This window comes from Tamandua tetradactyla, chromosome 3, assembly GCF_023851605.1.
Source record: "Tamandua tetradactyla isolate mTamTet1 chromosome 3, mTamTet1.pri, whole genome shotgun sequence".
NCBI lineage: Eukaryota > Metazoa > Chordata > Mammalia > Pilosa > Myrmecophagidae > Tamandua > Tamandua tetradactyla.
In genome coordinates this window covers 3858428-3873980 of record NC_135329.1, presented here as the reverse complement: position 1 = coordinate 3873980, position 15553 = coordinate 3858428, and the positions used below count along the sequence as shown (strand labels likewise).

General features: G+C 36.9%; 1 protein-coding gene and 1 long non-coding RNA gene across 7 annotated transcripts in view; one reads left to right on the top strand and one right to left on the bottom strand.

Moving 5' to 3' along the window:
• The window catches only part of LDAH (lipid droplet associated hydrolase), a 185092-nt gene that overhangs the window by 11767 nt on the left and 157772 nt on the right, over positions 1 to 15553 (top strand). For 5 of the 6 annotated variants that reach the window (XM_077152180.1, XM_077152181.1, XM_077152182.1 and 2 more), the window contains exon 2: positions 13826 to 13981. In XM_077152180.1, coding sequence (XP_077008295.1) covers positions 13826 to 13981 — 156 coding nt within the window. Of the gene's footprint in view, positions 1 to 10177; positions 11917 to 13825; positions 13982 to 15553 lie in introns of those variants that run through there. The other variant, XM_077152183.1, reaches the window with a different exon arrangement.
• The window catches only part of LOC143676913 (uncharacterized), a 71182-nt gene that overhangs the window by 41152 nt on the left and 14477 nt on the right, over positions 1 to 15553 (bottom strand). The window lies entirely within an intron of this gene.

The window sequence follows — 15553 nt, the reverse complement described above, 5'->3', positions numbered from 1 at the left end:
GTAAAATCAAAACAAAACAAAACAAAACAAAACAAAAACCTATAGCTCAGATGCAGCTTCATTCAGTGTTTTAACATGATTACTTTACAATTAGGTATTATTGTGCTGTCCATTTTTGAGTTTTTGTATCTAGTCCTGTTGCACAGTCTGTATCCCTTCAGCTTCAATTACCCATTGTCTTACCATGTTTCTAACTCCTGCTGAACTCTGTTACCAATGACATATTTCAAGTTTATTCTCGAATGTCCGTTCACATCAGTGGGACCATACAGTATTTGTCCTTTAGTTTTTGGCTGGATTCACTCAGCATAATATTCTCTAGGTCCATCCATGTTATTACATGGTTCATAAGTTTATCTTGTCTTAAAGCTGCATAATATTCCATCGTATGTATATACCACAGTTTGTTTAGACACTCTTCTGTTGATGGAGATTTTGGCTGTTTCCATCTCTTTGCAATTGTAAATAATGCTGCTATAAACATTGGTGTGCAAATGTCCGTTTGTGTCTTTGCCCTTAAGTCCTTTGAGTAGATTCTCAGCAATGGTATTGCTGGGTCGTATGGCAATTCTATATTCAGCTTTTTGAGGAACCGCCAAACTGCCTTCCACAGTGGTTGCACCCTTTGACATTCCCACCAACAGTGGATAAGTGTGCCTCTTTCTCCGCATCCTCTCCAGCACTTGTCATTTTCTGTTTTGTTGATAATGGCCATTCTGGTGGGTGTGAGATGATATCTCATTGTGGTTTTGATTTGCATTTCTCTAATGGCCAGGGACATTGAGCATCTCTTCATGTGCCTCTTGGCCATCCGTATTTCCTCTTCTGAGAGGTGTCTGTTCAAGTCTTTTTCCCATTTTGTAATTGGGTTGGCTGTCTTTTTGTTGTTGAGATGAACAATCTCTTTATAAATTCTGGATACTAGACCTTTATCTGATATATCATTTCCAAATATTGTCTCCCATTGTGAAGGCTGTCTTTCTACTTTCTTGATGAAGTTCTTTGATGCACAAAAGTGTTTAATTTTGAGGAGTTCCCATTTATTTATTTCCTTCTTCAGTGCTCTTGCTTTAGGTTTAAGGTCCATAAAACCGCCTCCAGTTGTAAGATCCATAAGATATCTCCCAACATTTTCCTCTAACTGTTTTATGGTCTTAGACCTAATGTTTAGATCTTTGATCCATTTTGAGTTAACTTTTGTATAGGGTGTGAGAGATGGGTCTTCTTTCATTCTTTTGCATATGGATATCCAGTTCTCTAGGCACCATTTATTGAAGCGACTGCTCTGTCCCAGGTGAGTTGGCTTGACTGCCTTATCAAAGATCAAATGTCCATAGATGAGAGGGTCTATATCTGAGCACTCTATTCGATTCCATTGGTCGATATATCTATCTTTATGCCAATACCATGCTGTTTTGACCACTGTGGCTTCATAATATGCCTTAAAGTCAGGCAGCGCGAGACCTCCAGCTTCGTTTTTTTTCCTCAAGATGTTTTTAGCAATTCAGGGCACCTTGCCCTTCCAGATAAATTTGCTTATTGGTTTTTCTATTTCTGAAAAATAAGTTGTTGGGATTTTGATTGGTATTGCATTGAATCTGTAAATCAATTTAGGTAGGATTGACATCTTAACTATATTTAGTCTTCCAATCCATGAACACGGTATGCCCTTCCATCTATTTAGGTCTTCTGTGATTTCTTTTAGCAGTTTTTTGTAGTTTTCTTTATATAGGTTTTTTGTCTCTTTAGTTAAATTTATTCCTAGGTATTTTATTCTTTTAGTTGCAATTGTAAATGGGATTCGTTTCTTGATTTCCCCCTCAGCTTGTTCATTACTAGTGTATAGAAATGCTACAGATTTTTGAATGTTGATCTTGTAACCTGCTACTTTGCTGTACTCATTTATTAGCTCTAGTAGTTTTGTTGTGGATTTTTCCGGGTTTTCGACGTATAGTATCATATCGTCTGCAAACAGTGATAGTTTTACTTCTTCCTTTCCAATTTTGATGCCTTGTATTTCTTTTTCTTGTCTAATTGCTCTGGCTAGAACCTCCAACACAATGTTGAATAATAGTGGTGATAGTGGACATCCTTGTCTTGTTCCTGATCTTAGGGGGAAAGTTTTCAATTTTTCCCCATTGAGGATGATATTAGCTGTGGGTTTTTCATATATTCCCTCTATCATTTTAAGGAAGTTCCCTTGTATTCCTATCTTTTGAAGTGTTTTCAACAGGAAAGGATGTTGAATCTTGTCGAATGCCTTCTCTGCATCAATTGAGATGATCATGTGATTTTTCTGCTTTGATTTGTTGATATGGTGTATTACATTAATTGATTTTCTTATGTTGAACCATCCTTGCATACCTGGGATGAATCCTACTTGGTCATGATGTATAATTCTTTTAATGTGCTGTTGGATACGATTTGCTAGAATTTTATTGAGGATTTTTGCATCTGTATTCATTAGAGAGATTGGTCTGTAGTTTTCTTTTTTTGTAATATCTTTGCCTGGTTTTGGTATGAGGGTGATGTTGGCTTCATAGAATGAATTAGGTAGTTTTCCCTCCACTTCGATTTTTTTGAAGAGTTTGAAGAGAATTGGTACTAATTCTTTCTGGAACGTTTGGTAGAATTCACATGTGAAGCCATCTGGTCCTGGACTTTTCTTTTTAGGAAGCTTTTGAATGACTAATTCAATTTCTTTACTTGTGATTGGTTTGTTGAGGTCATCTATGTCTTCTTGAGTCAAAGTTGGTTGTTCATGTCTTTCCAGGAACCCGTCCATTTCCTCTAAATTGTTGTATTTATTAGCGTAAAGTTGTTCATAGTATCCTGTTATTACCTCCTTTATTTCTGTGAGGTCAGTAGTTATGTCTCCTCTTCCATTTCTGATCTTATTTATTTGCATCCTCTCTCTTCTTCTTTTTGTCAATCTTGCTAAGGGCCCATCAATCTTATTGATTTTCTCATAGAACCAACTTCTGGCCTTATTGATTTTCTCTATTGTTTTCATGTTTTCAATTTCATTTATTTGTGCTCTAATCTTTGTTATTTCTTTCCTTTTGCTTGCTTTGGGGTTAGCTTGCTGTTCTTTCTCCAGTTCTTCCAAATGGATAGTTAATTCCTGAATTTTTGCCTTTTCTTCTTTTCTGATATAGGCATTTAGAGCAATAAATTTCCCTCTTAGCACTGCCTTTGCTGCATCCCATAAGTTTTGATATGTTGTGTTTCATTTTCATTCGCCTCGAGGTATTTGCTAATTTCTCTTGCAATTTCTTCTTTGACCCAGTCGTTGTTTAGGAGTGTGTTGTTGAGCCTCCACGTATTTGTGAATTTTCTGGCACTCTGCCTATTATTGATTTCCAACATCATTCCTTTATGGTCCGAGAAAGTGTTGTGTAAGATTTCAATCTTTTTAAATTTGTTAAGACTTGCTTTGTGACCCAGCATATGGTCTATCTTTGAGAATGATCCATGAGCACTTGAGAAAAAGGTGTATCCTGCTGTTGTGGGATGTAATGTCCTATAAATGTCTATTAAGTCTAGTTCATTTATAGTAATATTCAGATTCTCTATTTCTTTGTTGATCCTCTGTCTAGATGTTCTGTCCCTTGATGAGAGTGGTGAGTTGAAGTCTCCAACTATTATGGTATATGAGTCTATTTCCCTTTTCAGTGTTTGCAGTATATTCCTCACGTATTTTGGGGCATTCTGATTCGGTGCGTAAATATTTATGATTGTTATATCTTCTTGTTTAATTGTTCCTTTTATTAGTATATAGTGTCCTTCTTTGTCTCTTTTAACTGTTTTACATTTGAAGTCTAATTTGTTGGATATTAGTATAGCCACTCCTGCTCTTTTCTGGTTGTTATTTGCATGAAATATCTTTTCCCAACCTTTCACTTTCAACCTGTGTTTATCTTTGGGTCTAAGATGTGTTTCCTGTAGACAGCATATAGAAGGATCCTGTTTTTTAATCCATTCTGCCAATCTATGTCTTTTGATTGGGGAATTCAGTCCATTGACATTTAGTGTTATTACTGTTTGGATAATATTTTCCTCTAACATTTTGCCTTTTGTATTATATATATCATATCTGATTTTCCTTCTTTCTACACTCTTTTCCATATCTCTCTCTTCTGTCTTTTTGTATCTGACTCTAGTGCTCCCTTTAGTATTTCTTGCAGAGCTGGTCTCTTGGTCACAAATTCTTTCAGTGACTTTTTGTCTGAGAATGTTTTAATTTCTCCCTCATTTTTGAAGGATAATTTTGCTGGATATAGGAGTCTTGGTTGGCAGTTTTTCTCTTTTAGTATTTTAAATATATCATCCCACTGTCTTCTAGCTTCCATGGTTTCTGCTGAGAAATCTACACAAAGTCTTATTGGGTTTCCCTTGTATGTAATGGATTGTTTTTCTCTTGCTGCTTTCAAGATCTTCTCTTTCTCTTTGACCTCTGACATTCTAACTAGTAAGTGTCTTGGAGAACGCCTATTTGGGTCTAATCTCTTTGGGGTGCGCTGCACTTCTTGGATCTGTAATTTTAGGTCTTTCATAAGAGTTGGGAAATTTTCAGTGATAATTTCTTCCATTAGTTTTTCTCCTCCTTTTCCCTTCTCTTCTCCTTCTGGGACACCCACAACACGTATATTTGTGCGGTTCATATTGTCCTTGAGTTCCCTGATACCCTGTTCAAATTTTTCCATTCTTTTCCCTATAGTTTCTGTTTCTTTTTGGAATTCAGATGTTCCATCCTCCAAATCACTAATTCTATCTTCTGTCTCTTTAAATCTATCATTGTAGCTATCCATTATTTTTTCTATGTTTGCTACTTTATCCTTCACTTCCATAAGTTCTGCGATTTGTTTTTTCAGTTTTTCTATTTCTTCTTTATGTTCAGCCCATGTCCTCTTCATGTCCTCCCTCAATTTATCGATTTCATTTTTGAAGAGGTTTTCCATTTCTGTTCGTATATTCAGCATTAGTTGTCTCAGCTCTTGTGTCTCATTTGAGCTATTGGTTTGTTCCTTTGACTGAGCCATATTCTCAATCTTTTGAGCGTGGACAGTTATCTTCTGCTGCTGGCGTCTGGGCATTTATTCAGATTTCTCTTGGTGTTGGACCCAGCAAGGTTGTAATATTTTTCTGTGAAATCTCTGGGTTCTGTTTTTCTTATCCTGCCCAGTAGGTGGCGCTCGTGGCACACATTTGTCTGCGGGTCCCACCAGTAAAAGGTGCTGTGGGACCTTAAACTTTGGAAAACTCTCGCCGTCCTGGGGGTTCGCTAGCCGAAGCGGCTTGAGCCGGCCCGGGGTCCGAATGCAGGGAGGGTGTCCGAACGCAGGGAGGGTTGCTGGTCGCCGCAGCCAGGGAAAGAGCCCGTCCGAATTTCCTAGTCGGCCCTGGGCAACAAGCGTGGCGGGAGGGCGCCAGCGGCAGCGGCCCGCCCGAGAGAGTGCACGTTCCCCGGGAGTCACGGGGTCACCGTTCTCCGCGGCCTGGGGGTTTCCGATCCAACTCTCCCAGTTGGTCCGGGGGCTGCGCGCGGTGTGGGCGCCAGTCGCCCTGGTCTCAGGGGACCGCCTCTCCAATTCTCCCAGCCGGCCCGGGAAGGGGGAAGGGAGCAACTCCGGCCGCTTGCCACCCCGCCTGGTAAGGCCCGCGCGCCTCGGCGATCTCACCCGAGCTGCTTCTCTCAGCCAGCCAGCCGTTCCAGGATGGGGTACGCTGTCTTTTTTATCTCTGTTGTGGCTTTGGGCGCTTTCTGTATCGTTTCTACTCCCCTAGTAGGTGTCCTGGAGAAGAAACTAAGATCCGCGCGTCTTACTAAGCCGCCATCTTCCAGGAAGTCTGGTGTCTTTTTGATACGCTTTATGTCTTCGGCCAACTCATTGAAGTTATTTTGGAATAACTTTGATTAGTTGCTCCAAATTCTGTCTCCTCCAGCTTTTTAATTTGGTCATTTGACTTCACCATATATTCTGGTGTCTTCATATGCTTTATTATTTTCTGCTGATTTTTTCACATTTGATTGTCTTGATATGATTCTTTTGAAAGTTGATTTCCCTTGCTCACCTAAGATTTTATAGTTGCTTGGGTTTGCATTGAAGGTCCTCTTTGATACTTGGTTTATCAGTAATTCATAGTCAGAGCAAGGCCTTTGCCTCATGTGGGAGATGCACGTCTATTTAGACAGTTATAGGATATTTGACAGAACCGCAGTTTGCCAGCGTGTACTTTTCCTCTCTTCCCAGCAGATGTGCCCTTGGGCCACCTCTTCCCCTCAAGCCCACTTTTCCTGACTGCGGCAGCTGGGTGGGCAGGGTCTGAACCAGGTGGAATTCCAGTCAGTAGGGCAGGTTTCCATGAGTGCTGGAGACCACCAGCCCTGGAGGTGCAGGTGGGCACTGTGCACTTGGTGGAGAATTTGCTTGAGGGCATGATGGTCTGGTGATTCCCAGGCTTCTAATGGGAAAACCTTGGGCTATGGGGTGAGAGTTTCACCTTTCCCAGCCCTCAGCGAGCTCGGAAGTACCTGCTAGGCAGCAGCCCGCATTCCCTGTGCCTTTACGTGTGGATTGCTGCGGTGGGATCGGATCTCTTGGTGCCTCCCTGTGATTTTTTCCCTCTTGTCCGTGCCTCTCTGCGCTACATGCTGTGAGTGCTGCGGGCTTCCATGAAGAAAGGATACAGTCAGAGGAACTTAGTGTCTCTCTCGCCTGCTGATTGTCACATCGGCTCTACCATGCTGTGCATCCCTTCTTCTCCCAAGGGCAAGGCCTCCCTGTCTTCCCCCAAACCAGGAGCCTACTGTGGCCTGCCTCAGGGTTGGGGGTAGGCACTGCACACCCCAGCATGTTCTCTGTGTGTGACTAAAACAAATCTGTTGATTCCCAAATCAACAGCTCCTCACTGCGGGGCTGAGTGATAATTCTCCAACTAGTTGCAGAGATGGGAATGTGGGAGTGCCCATCTCCTCTCTCATTGGCTCTCAGCCATGCGAAGCATCTAGCCCCAGTGGTGGCCATGATTAAATTTGTTGGATTAATTTTGGAGACAAGATGATGATTTTGATTTTGATTTTGACATACAGAGCTTGATATATCCAAGGAGGCACTCAGATGAAAATTGCTCAGTTTTGGAAAAGTGGGAGAGCTACTTGAGAAATATGGTGGGTGTTTTAGTTTTCCTAGACTTCTCAAAGAAAATATCATGAAGTGGCTTCAGTTAAACAAAGAGAACTTACCAGCTTACAGTTTTGAGGCCATGACATGTCCAAATCAAGGCATCATCAAGGTGATGCTTTCTTTCTGAAGACTGGCTGCTAGCGATCCTTGGCTCCTCTGCCACATAACAAAGCATGTGGCAGTGTCTGCTCTGCTCGCCCTCACCATGGACAGGGGCATACTCGTCCTTTGCACATACTTGATTGGGCCTGCTCTCTTGGCCCAAAAAGGTGTCTTTGGTCCAGACCTCAGCTTCCATGGTCCTGTCCTTGAAGTGATTTTTCCTTCAGTCTGTCCCTTTTAGTCCAGGCTGGCTGTAGTTCAGTTCATACAGACCTCACAAAAAACTTGTCAGTTTCATATGTAGCACACAGGGATCCAAACGTATCAGACAGTAGGACTTTCCATAAATCCTTTATGGATAGCTGCTTTTCCATTCTTAACTGGCACTGAAATGATTGACTAGTTCCATGTCCAGTTAAACCCTTACATGGAGTACTGTTCTCTGGTGATTTGTTTTACGGAAGCTGAGAATTTTCCAGAGAAATTTTCCAAATAAACCAGTTTCTGGTTTCTTTGTGCCCAAGAGTTCAGACATCAGCTTATCCCTTTTCTCTCACAATTTTCTATAAGCTGCAAGGAGAACCCAGGCTGCAGTTTACACATTTAGTTAGTAAATCTCAGCTAGATATCCAACTAAGCTTGCCAATTTCAAGTTCTGCCTTCCATCCAACATCAGGCCTCAATTTTGCCAAGTTCCTTTGCCAATTTAAACCAAGGATCACCTTTCTTCCAACTTCCAGTAACACATTCATCATTTCTGACTAAGTCCTTACTGGAAGTACCTTTAGTGTCCACATTTCTACCAGCAGCCTCTTCAAAGCAATCTAGACCTTTTCGGTCAAGTACCAGACAGTTCTTCCTGCCTCTATTCATTCCGCAGTTACAAAGCCTCTTTAACATTTTTGGTATTTGCAATAGTAACATCCTACTCTCAGGTTAGTATGTATTACCCTTTACATATTATTGGATTTGGTCTGCTAGTATATAGAATAGAGTTTTTTTAAATCTGTGCTAGTGAGAGATAAATTGGGTTGGAGTTTTCCTTTTCTGTACTGTCCTTTTCAGGTGTTGATATCAAAGTTTTGCTAATTCCATAAAAATGAGCTGGGAAATGGTCCCTCTTTTTCTATTTCTGTGGACAGCTTTATAATGTTGATATTATTTCTTCCTTAAGTGTTGGCTCTTTCAGCTGGGCAAGGAATTGTAGATTCAATACCTTTAAGAGATATACAACTATTAATATTTGTCTGTTCTTTTTGTATCTGGTTTTTTCCTAGGATTGACTATGTCAAATTTATTGGCATAAAGTTCTTCATAATATTCCCTTTTTATCCTTTAAGTGCCTCTAGGATCTAAAGTGATATTCTTTTTTCATTTCTGATTTTGCTTATTTATACTTTCTTTTTTAATAAGTCTTTAATAAGTCTTGAAGGGTTTAGTTGTTTATAGGTTTATGCAGAAAACCTGATTTTGTTGATTCTCTTTACATATTTTTCTATCCCATTAATTTCTTTTTTTGATTTTTCTTGGTATACTATATGGCTGGGGTTCCATTTCATTCCTTTTCCAAGTGAGTATCCCATTATTGCAGCACCATTTGTTGAATCTTTGTTTTCTTGATTTTGGTTTTTTGTTTGTTTTTTGGGGGCAAGTTCATGGGCCAGGAATCGAATTCAGGTCTCCCACATGGCAAGCGAGAATTCTACTCCTGATACCCTGGCACCCCATCCTGTCCCATTAATTTCTATTCTATATTATTTTCTTTAAATTAATTAATTTTTCCTAACTCCTTAAAATACTTCCTTGATTTACATCCTTTTCTAATATGTGCATTTAAAAATTTTTCCTATAAGGATGCCTTGTCTGTATCATGTATATTTTGAAATGTTTTATTTTCATTAACATTTATTTCATTATCATTTCTATATTGTATTGTGATTTCTTCATCCGCTTGGAAGTGTATTGTTTAATTTACAAAATTCGGGGGAATTTCTTATTATCTTTTTATTCATTTTTTGCTTAATATTCCTGTATGGCTAGAGAACATACTCTGTTATGAAATAATAGTTCTTTGAAGTTTGTTGAGACTTACTCAGTTTATGGTCAGTTTAAATGTTCCATGTACACTTGAAAAGGGTAGGAATTTTGCAGTTATTTGGTATAAAGTTCTGTATGTCAGTTTAAGTTTATTAAATTTTCTGTGTATTGATTTTTTTGTTTGCTGATTCTGTCAGATAACTGATGTGTTAAAATCTTCCACTATGTGTTAATTTATCTATTTCTCTGTCAGTATTTTACTTTGTGTGTTTTGAGGTTAAAATATTAGCTAAAATATATACCTCATAAAATATAAAATATAACCTCAAAAATAACCAATTTTGAGGTTAAAATATTATAACAACTCATTTAGAATTGTTATAGTCCCCTGGTGGATTGATTTTTTTTCTCTTTATGTAATGTTCAACTTTAATTTCTAATTACTTCATACTTTAAATCCCATATTTTAAAAACTGATGTCAGTATAGCCTTACCATCTTTCCTTTGATCAGTGTTTGTGTATCATTTTTATCCTTTCACTTTCATTCTTCACATATCATTATTTTCAAAGCACGTCTTTCAGAAGTAGCATATATAGGTGTTTCTTTTGTTTTTATGTGATTTGATCATCTTTGTCTTTAATTAACATCATTGATCTATTTACATGTTCTTTAGTACTGATATATTTGGGTTTAAGTATATCATTTTACTGGATGTTTTTTAAGTTATTTACCTGTTTGGTTTACCTTTCTACTTTCTTGCCATTTTTAATATTAATTATTTTTTTTTAGCCTCTTTTATTAGCTTGTAATTTACACATTCTTCTAGAATACCTTTAGTGGTTGCTGATTTTGTGAACAAATTTTTTTTTAATATATTTTTTCTGGCTTTTCTAACTATTCTCAATGGAGTGTTATTTCCAAACAAGTTAGTCCATCATTGCTGAAGTTAAGTCCAAATTTAATTTTAATGTACATTTTAAACTTAAACAAACTAACGACCTCTAATTAAAAACAGCTCCCAGACTCACCTGTGTTTAGTACTTAGTATTTAACATAGAGATCACCAACATGTTAATGTGTACTGCTAGGCTAAGTTAGGGGTGAAAGAAAAATAACTTAAAAGTTCTATTGCCATTTTTTATATGTTTGTACTTCTTATATTGGGTCTTGATAACAGTTACTGATTTTGATCTCTACCCTGAACCTTTAAAATTTTAAACCCTGTATTTGTCCAGTTACTGTATATTTTACAAGCGGGTATATGGTTTTTCGTTCTCACCTTGTAAAACCAATACCACACAGTGGATTTGCTTAACAACTGTTATATTTTAGCCCAAGATTTCATAGCCTAGAAGGCTTGCTCTTCCCCCACCCCAGGTTGGTGTGTCCTGGCTGGCTGGCAGTCCTTAGGTTCCTTGGCTTTTTTATTACATGGCAACGCACATGGCAGCATCTTTTCCTTTCTCTTCTGGGTTCTGTGACTTGCAGCTTCTGGCTGCTCTCCAGTGACTAATTTCCTTTGCTTATAAGAACTTCACCTGTATTGAATGGAGGCCCACCCTCATTCAATTTGTGCACACCTTAACTAATAATATCTTCAAAGGTCCAATTTACAATTGGGTTCACACCCCCAGAATCCAGGGGTTGGAACCTGAAAATGCCTTTTGTGAGGGACATAATTCTGTCCCCAGCAGTGTAATACTGGTACTCAGGAGGTGCATACTTAATACCCAACAAGGTTCAGGGACGTTCAAAGTGCATATGCTTCTCTTTACAGTAGTGGAACATTAACACCGTGTACAGTGTACGTGCGATTGTGTTATATGTATAAAGGGGATTAGCATCTGAGGAAGTTTTAGGAGCCTCTTATCTGACTTTTATACATGGTAAATAATTCAAACTATTGTTAGATGTTGTTGGTGTTTTAACTTTGAAAGAAAAAATCTTAGTACTTTTCTTTCAAATTTCTAATGGAGTTTAATTGAAGATTGTTTAGATAGGGCAACATAAGTTGTTTTAAAACTTTTCATTTGCATTTGGTACCTGGATAAAGCAGACTTTCTATTACTAAGTAGAAACAATAAAATGCAAACATTATTTGGGCGCTGAATTGGACTCATTTATAATTCCTCTTTCAAAATATTTTTGTTTATTACTACAGTCTCATTGTTTCTGATTGGTTGACTTTGTAATGAGTAAATATTATAAATTTGAACCTCTAATTTTATATTGATCAAATGCTGCTTTTTTTGGTTTTATGTATTGTCTTATAGTTGCCATAAGATTTAACTGGAAAAAAGATTCTCTTACTGGTTTAAAATGGAAACCCATTAATATAAGGAAATGGATGCTTGCATTTAGAAAACTAAGGCTTGCCTGAATTCCACACGTTGACTTCACACTTGGTTTTTATCCAGCCCAAGTCTTCCTGCTTTAATGAAACTCTGATTTCATTAAAGATTACTTGAAAGCTGAGGCTGAAGGCAGAGCCATCACCTTTTAATAGCACATAATTGCACTTCATTGTCATCTTTAAAGCTGACTCCTGAGTTTCAAACTGATTTACTTGAATAACCTTGGACTCTTAGGTAAGGAAAAGTTAGAATTGACGTTTTGCTTTGCTTCTTTTATGTGGTTGTGTGGGGTTCAGCTACATAAGAGTGGAGTACAATGACAAGATGCTTTATAAATATGTTAACACCTAGTTTCTCAGTTTTATTTTATTTTTGAGCTGTTTTACATTTGCAATTCACTTTTTGGTTTAGTTTGTTAATTTTCTAACTTTTATAGATTTGCTTGAGTTTCATATTCACTTAAATGCTCATTAATTTTGTGGCTCATCAAACTTCTAAGGATGTCATTTATTTGAAATTTAAGTATTTATGAGTTGACTGTAGTTAATAACTTTGGATTCTCTTCTGATGAAAGTGTCAGATTTACCCAGCATCTTCTCTGTTAGTGCTGTAATTTAATGTTGTGTAAAAGAGCTAAATTTAATATTGTTTCTAACACATTATAAATATCATACGACCTTTATAAATATACTGGGTTTTGTAATTTTGTCCTAGTTTCTTAGACCAGGCCACGTAACATTAATTAGTGAATTAGAAATAAATTAATTAGAAGAAGTAAAATGGAATTTTTATTTGGCAATCAATATTTTGAGAGGAGCCCTCACTTTTTAACTGAAGATCATCCATTTCTTGCAAATATTAAGTTTTGGGCTTTTGTTTAAACATGGAGGTTGGAATATATACATTGATTTCTTCTCCCTCCCTAAGTCTAAATAATATTAAATATAATCAAGTTATAAACAAAGAGAATGGAGGAAGCAACATACTAGCAGACAAAAAAAGTGAAATTTTAAAAACATTAGAAAGTAGATGGATGTGTTAAACCAATTTAGAGCAGTGCAGTTTTGATGAAACATAATATTTTATCATAAGATTCAATTATAATTTAGTTATTGCCCTAATGTTAATGTTTAACATTTAATAATGTTAAAATCTATAATCATTTATGGTAATTTACTTAATCATTTCTCCATTACTGGGCATTTAGGTTGAATTTGGAACTGAGAAGTAGTAAATTTCTAACTGGCACAAGGGAGGAAAGCATTCACACTTTCCAGTGTGAAAACAGTTAAGAAATGCAAGGATGAGAAAGACTAGAGAGCAAAGTTGGTGTAAAATGGTGGGAGAATAAAAAGCTAGAAAAGCACTTTGTATCTTATCTGGATGGTTTTGAATGAATAGAGTATAGGTGAAGAGGTTTGAAATACTACTGAAGCATTTTGAGACTTGGTACTATTGACAGACCTGGGAGAGGCAGAGGTAGAGATAGGAGAGTGAAAGAAATAATTTAAGACTCCTGTTTGTACATACAGGAAATTGTTCACAGTATTCATATTCTAGCACTTTTTCTACTTACTCGTTTTGTAATTTAATAATGTAGTGCTTTAGTAATACATAAAATTTTGCTTAGGAATTTGGGACAAGAAAGGCTAATAAAAGGAGGAAATGGGAGACCATAAGGGGATCTACTTTCCCTCTTACACTTTTGCTGGGGAGGGTACAAAGGCAAATCATCACCTCTGCACTTTCTCACCACCTTCATAAGGTGATGTAGGGGGACTTGTCTCCCTGGTAAAGCACATAGCGGTAAGAGAAGCCCAGTAAAAGCAAAGTGGAAGTTGTCCATGGTTAATTTCAGTTTAGACTGAAGAGGAGGAGAGCTGTGGTTAGGGCTAATAATTTGCTCCAAACCCCTTGGAAATTTTGTTTTTTCATCCAGATATGTCCCCCCTGTTTCTCCCTATTCTTGTTGTTTTTAATTTCTTGCAACCCTGTAATTCAGAATAACTGAATAAGTCTTATCTCTTTGTGGCATTTCCTTCCAGGTTTATTGAAATTTGCCTTTTTTATTCTTAAATATTATCTTTGGCTTAGGGTTTTACATTTTAGTGACTCTTCATATTGTTTTTCTCCCCTGATTTAGAAATGGAGTCAGAAATCAAGGAGGAAATTCCTGTACATGAAGAATTCATTTTGTGTGGTGGAGTTGAAACCCAGATTCTAAAATGTGGCCCCTGGACTGATCTGTTTAGTGATCAAAGTGCTAAAAAGCCTAAATTGCTTTTTTTCATTATACCTGGTAAGTAGGAAAATGTGAACGAGGAGACCTTATACAGATACTTATAACTATGTCTGATTTTTTTAAAATTTTCTTTATTTTTATTTGTTTTAATATTTCTGATTTTTAAAGTATACCTGTGAATTAATTATAGAAGATTTGGTAAATATAGAAAACTATGGAAGGGGGAAAAATCAGTCTATTGATAACAACCAGTTCTGTTAATACTTTGATGACTAGGATTTTGTTTTTTATGCATTTGTAATATGTGTATTATGTTGTTTGTTTATGTGTATATATACATATATACACATATATAATTGTGGGGTAAAAATTGGAAGCATAACACATGGTTTCGTAATCTTTTAATCTTTCTCAACAATATTTAAGATATTTAGCTTTTACCAAATATTTTTGACAGATTGCTAAATAACTTTTTTCTCCACCTTTCAAGATGATTGCATGTTTATTGTGAAATGTTTATTTATTCTAAGATTTGGCAGCTGGGTCACTTGTGACCTTTGCTGGAGCAGTGGCAGTAGAATGTAAAGAACAGGTGCTTGCTTATGTGTATTTGAAGCGGTTTTAAAATTGTGAGTGAGTTTGAACATATATGCTTATAATCTGTTTGTGGTTCTTGATCTGCAAACTGACAGTTTGAAATACTTGCTCATTTTTCAGTTGTTATCAGTATTTTTCTTATTGGTTTGTAATAATAGCCCTGTATATTTAAAGTTGTACTTTGCCTATACATGTGGCAAGAATCTTTCCTGGCTTGTCTTTTGACTGTATTTGTAGTATTTTTGTATAGAAAGTTTGATGTAGTCAGTATTATCAGTCTCTTCCTTTAAGACATCTGGGTTTTATGACTTTCTGAGAAAGGACTTCCCTACTCCAGGATTATTAATTCTCCATTGTTTTCTGTAGTGTTCTTACAGTTTCATTTTTAACCTTTTAGGTCTGCTGCAGCTAGAATTTACTTTAAGTGTAGGGACTGAAGAAGGGGTCCAGCCCTTCCCCTCTTAGGTGGCTGTCTCACTGGTCCATTGCCATTCATTGTATAATCTGTCTTTCCCTACCGATTTGATATGCTGACGTTATTATAAAGTAGATTCTTCTATGATTGCGAATCTGTTTCGGTACTCTCTTTTTGATTCTTCATACACTTTTCATGTTTTTAAATAGCTGTAGTTTATAATACTTTTAATTGTCTGGTTTAACTTGCCTTTGTTCACTTTTATTCTTTTGCAGAATATTTTTTGGCTTCTCACATGTTTATTTGTCCATATGATGATCTTTAAAATCAGCTTTTCTAGTGCCAGTAAATACCCTCAGAAAATATTCCCAACCCTGGTCTGATCTGTTGGTATTTAGTCTGTATTGCTAACTGAAGTACTTTTATTGCTATTTTTCAGCATTGGATTTTATTTGTAGCCTCCCTCCATGAAAGATGAGAATTGGCATTCTTACACTACACTCCACACGCACATACCTCCCCCCAAACCTAATCTCCTGAGTTTGCCTATATTGTATATTTTGGTTAGATAGTAGTCAGTGCTTTTATTGTTAGGATTATGTACATATTTACTGCTA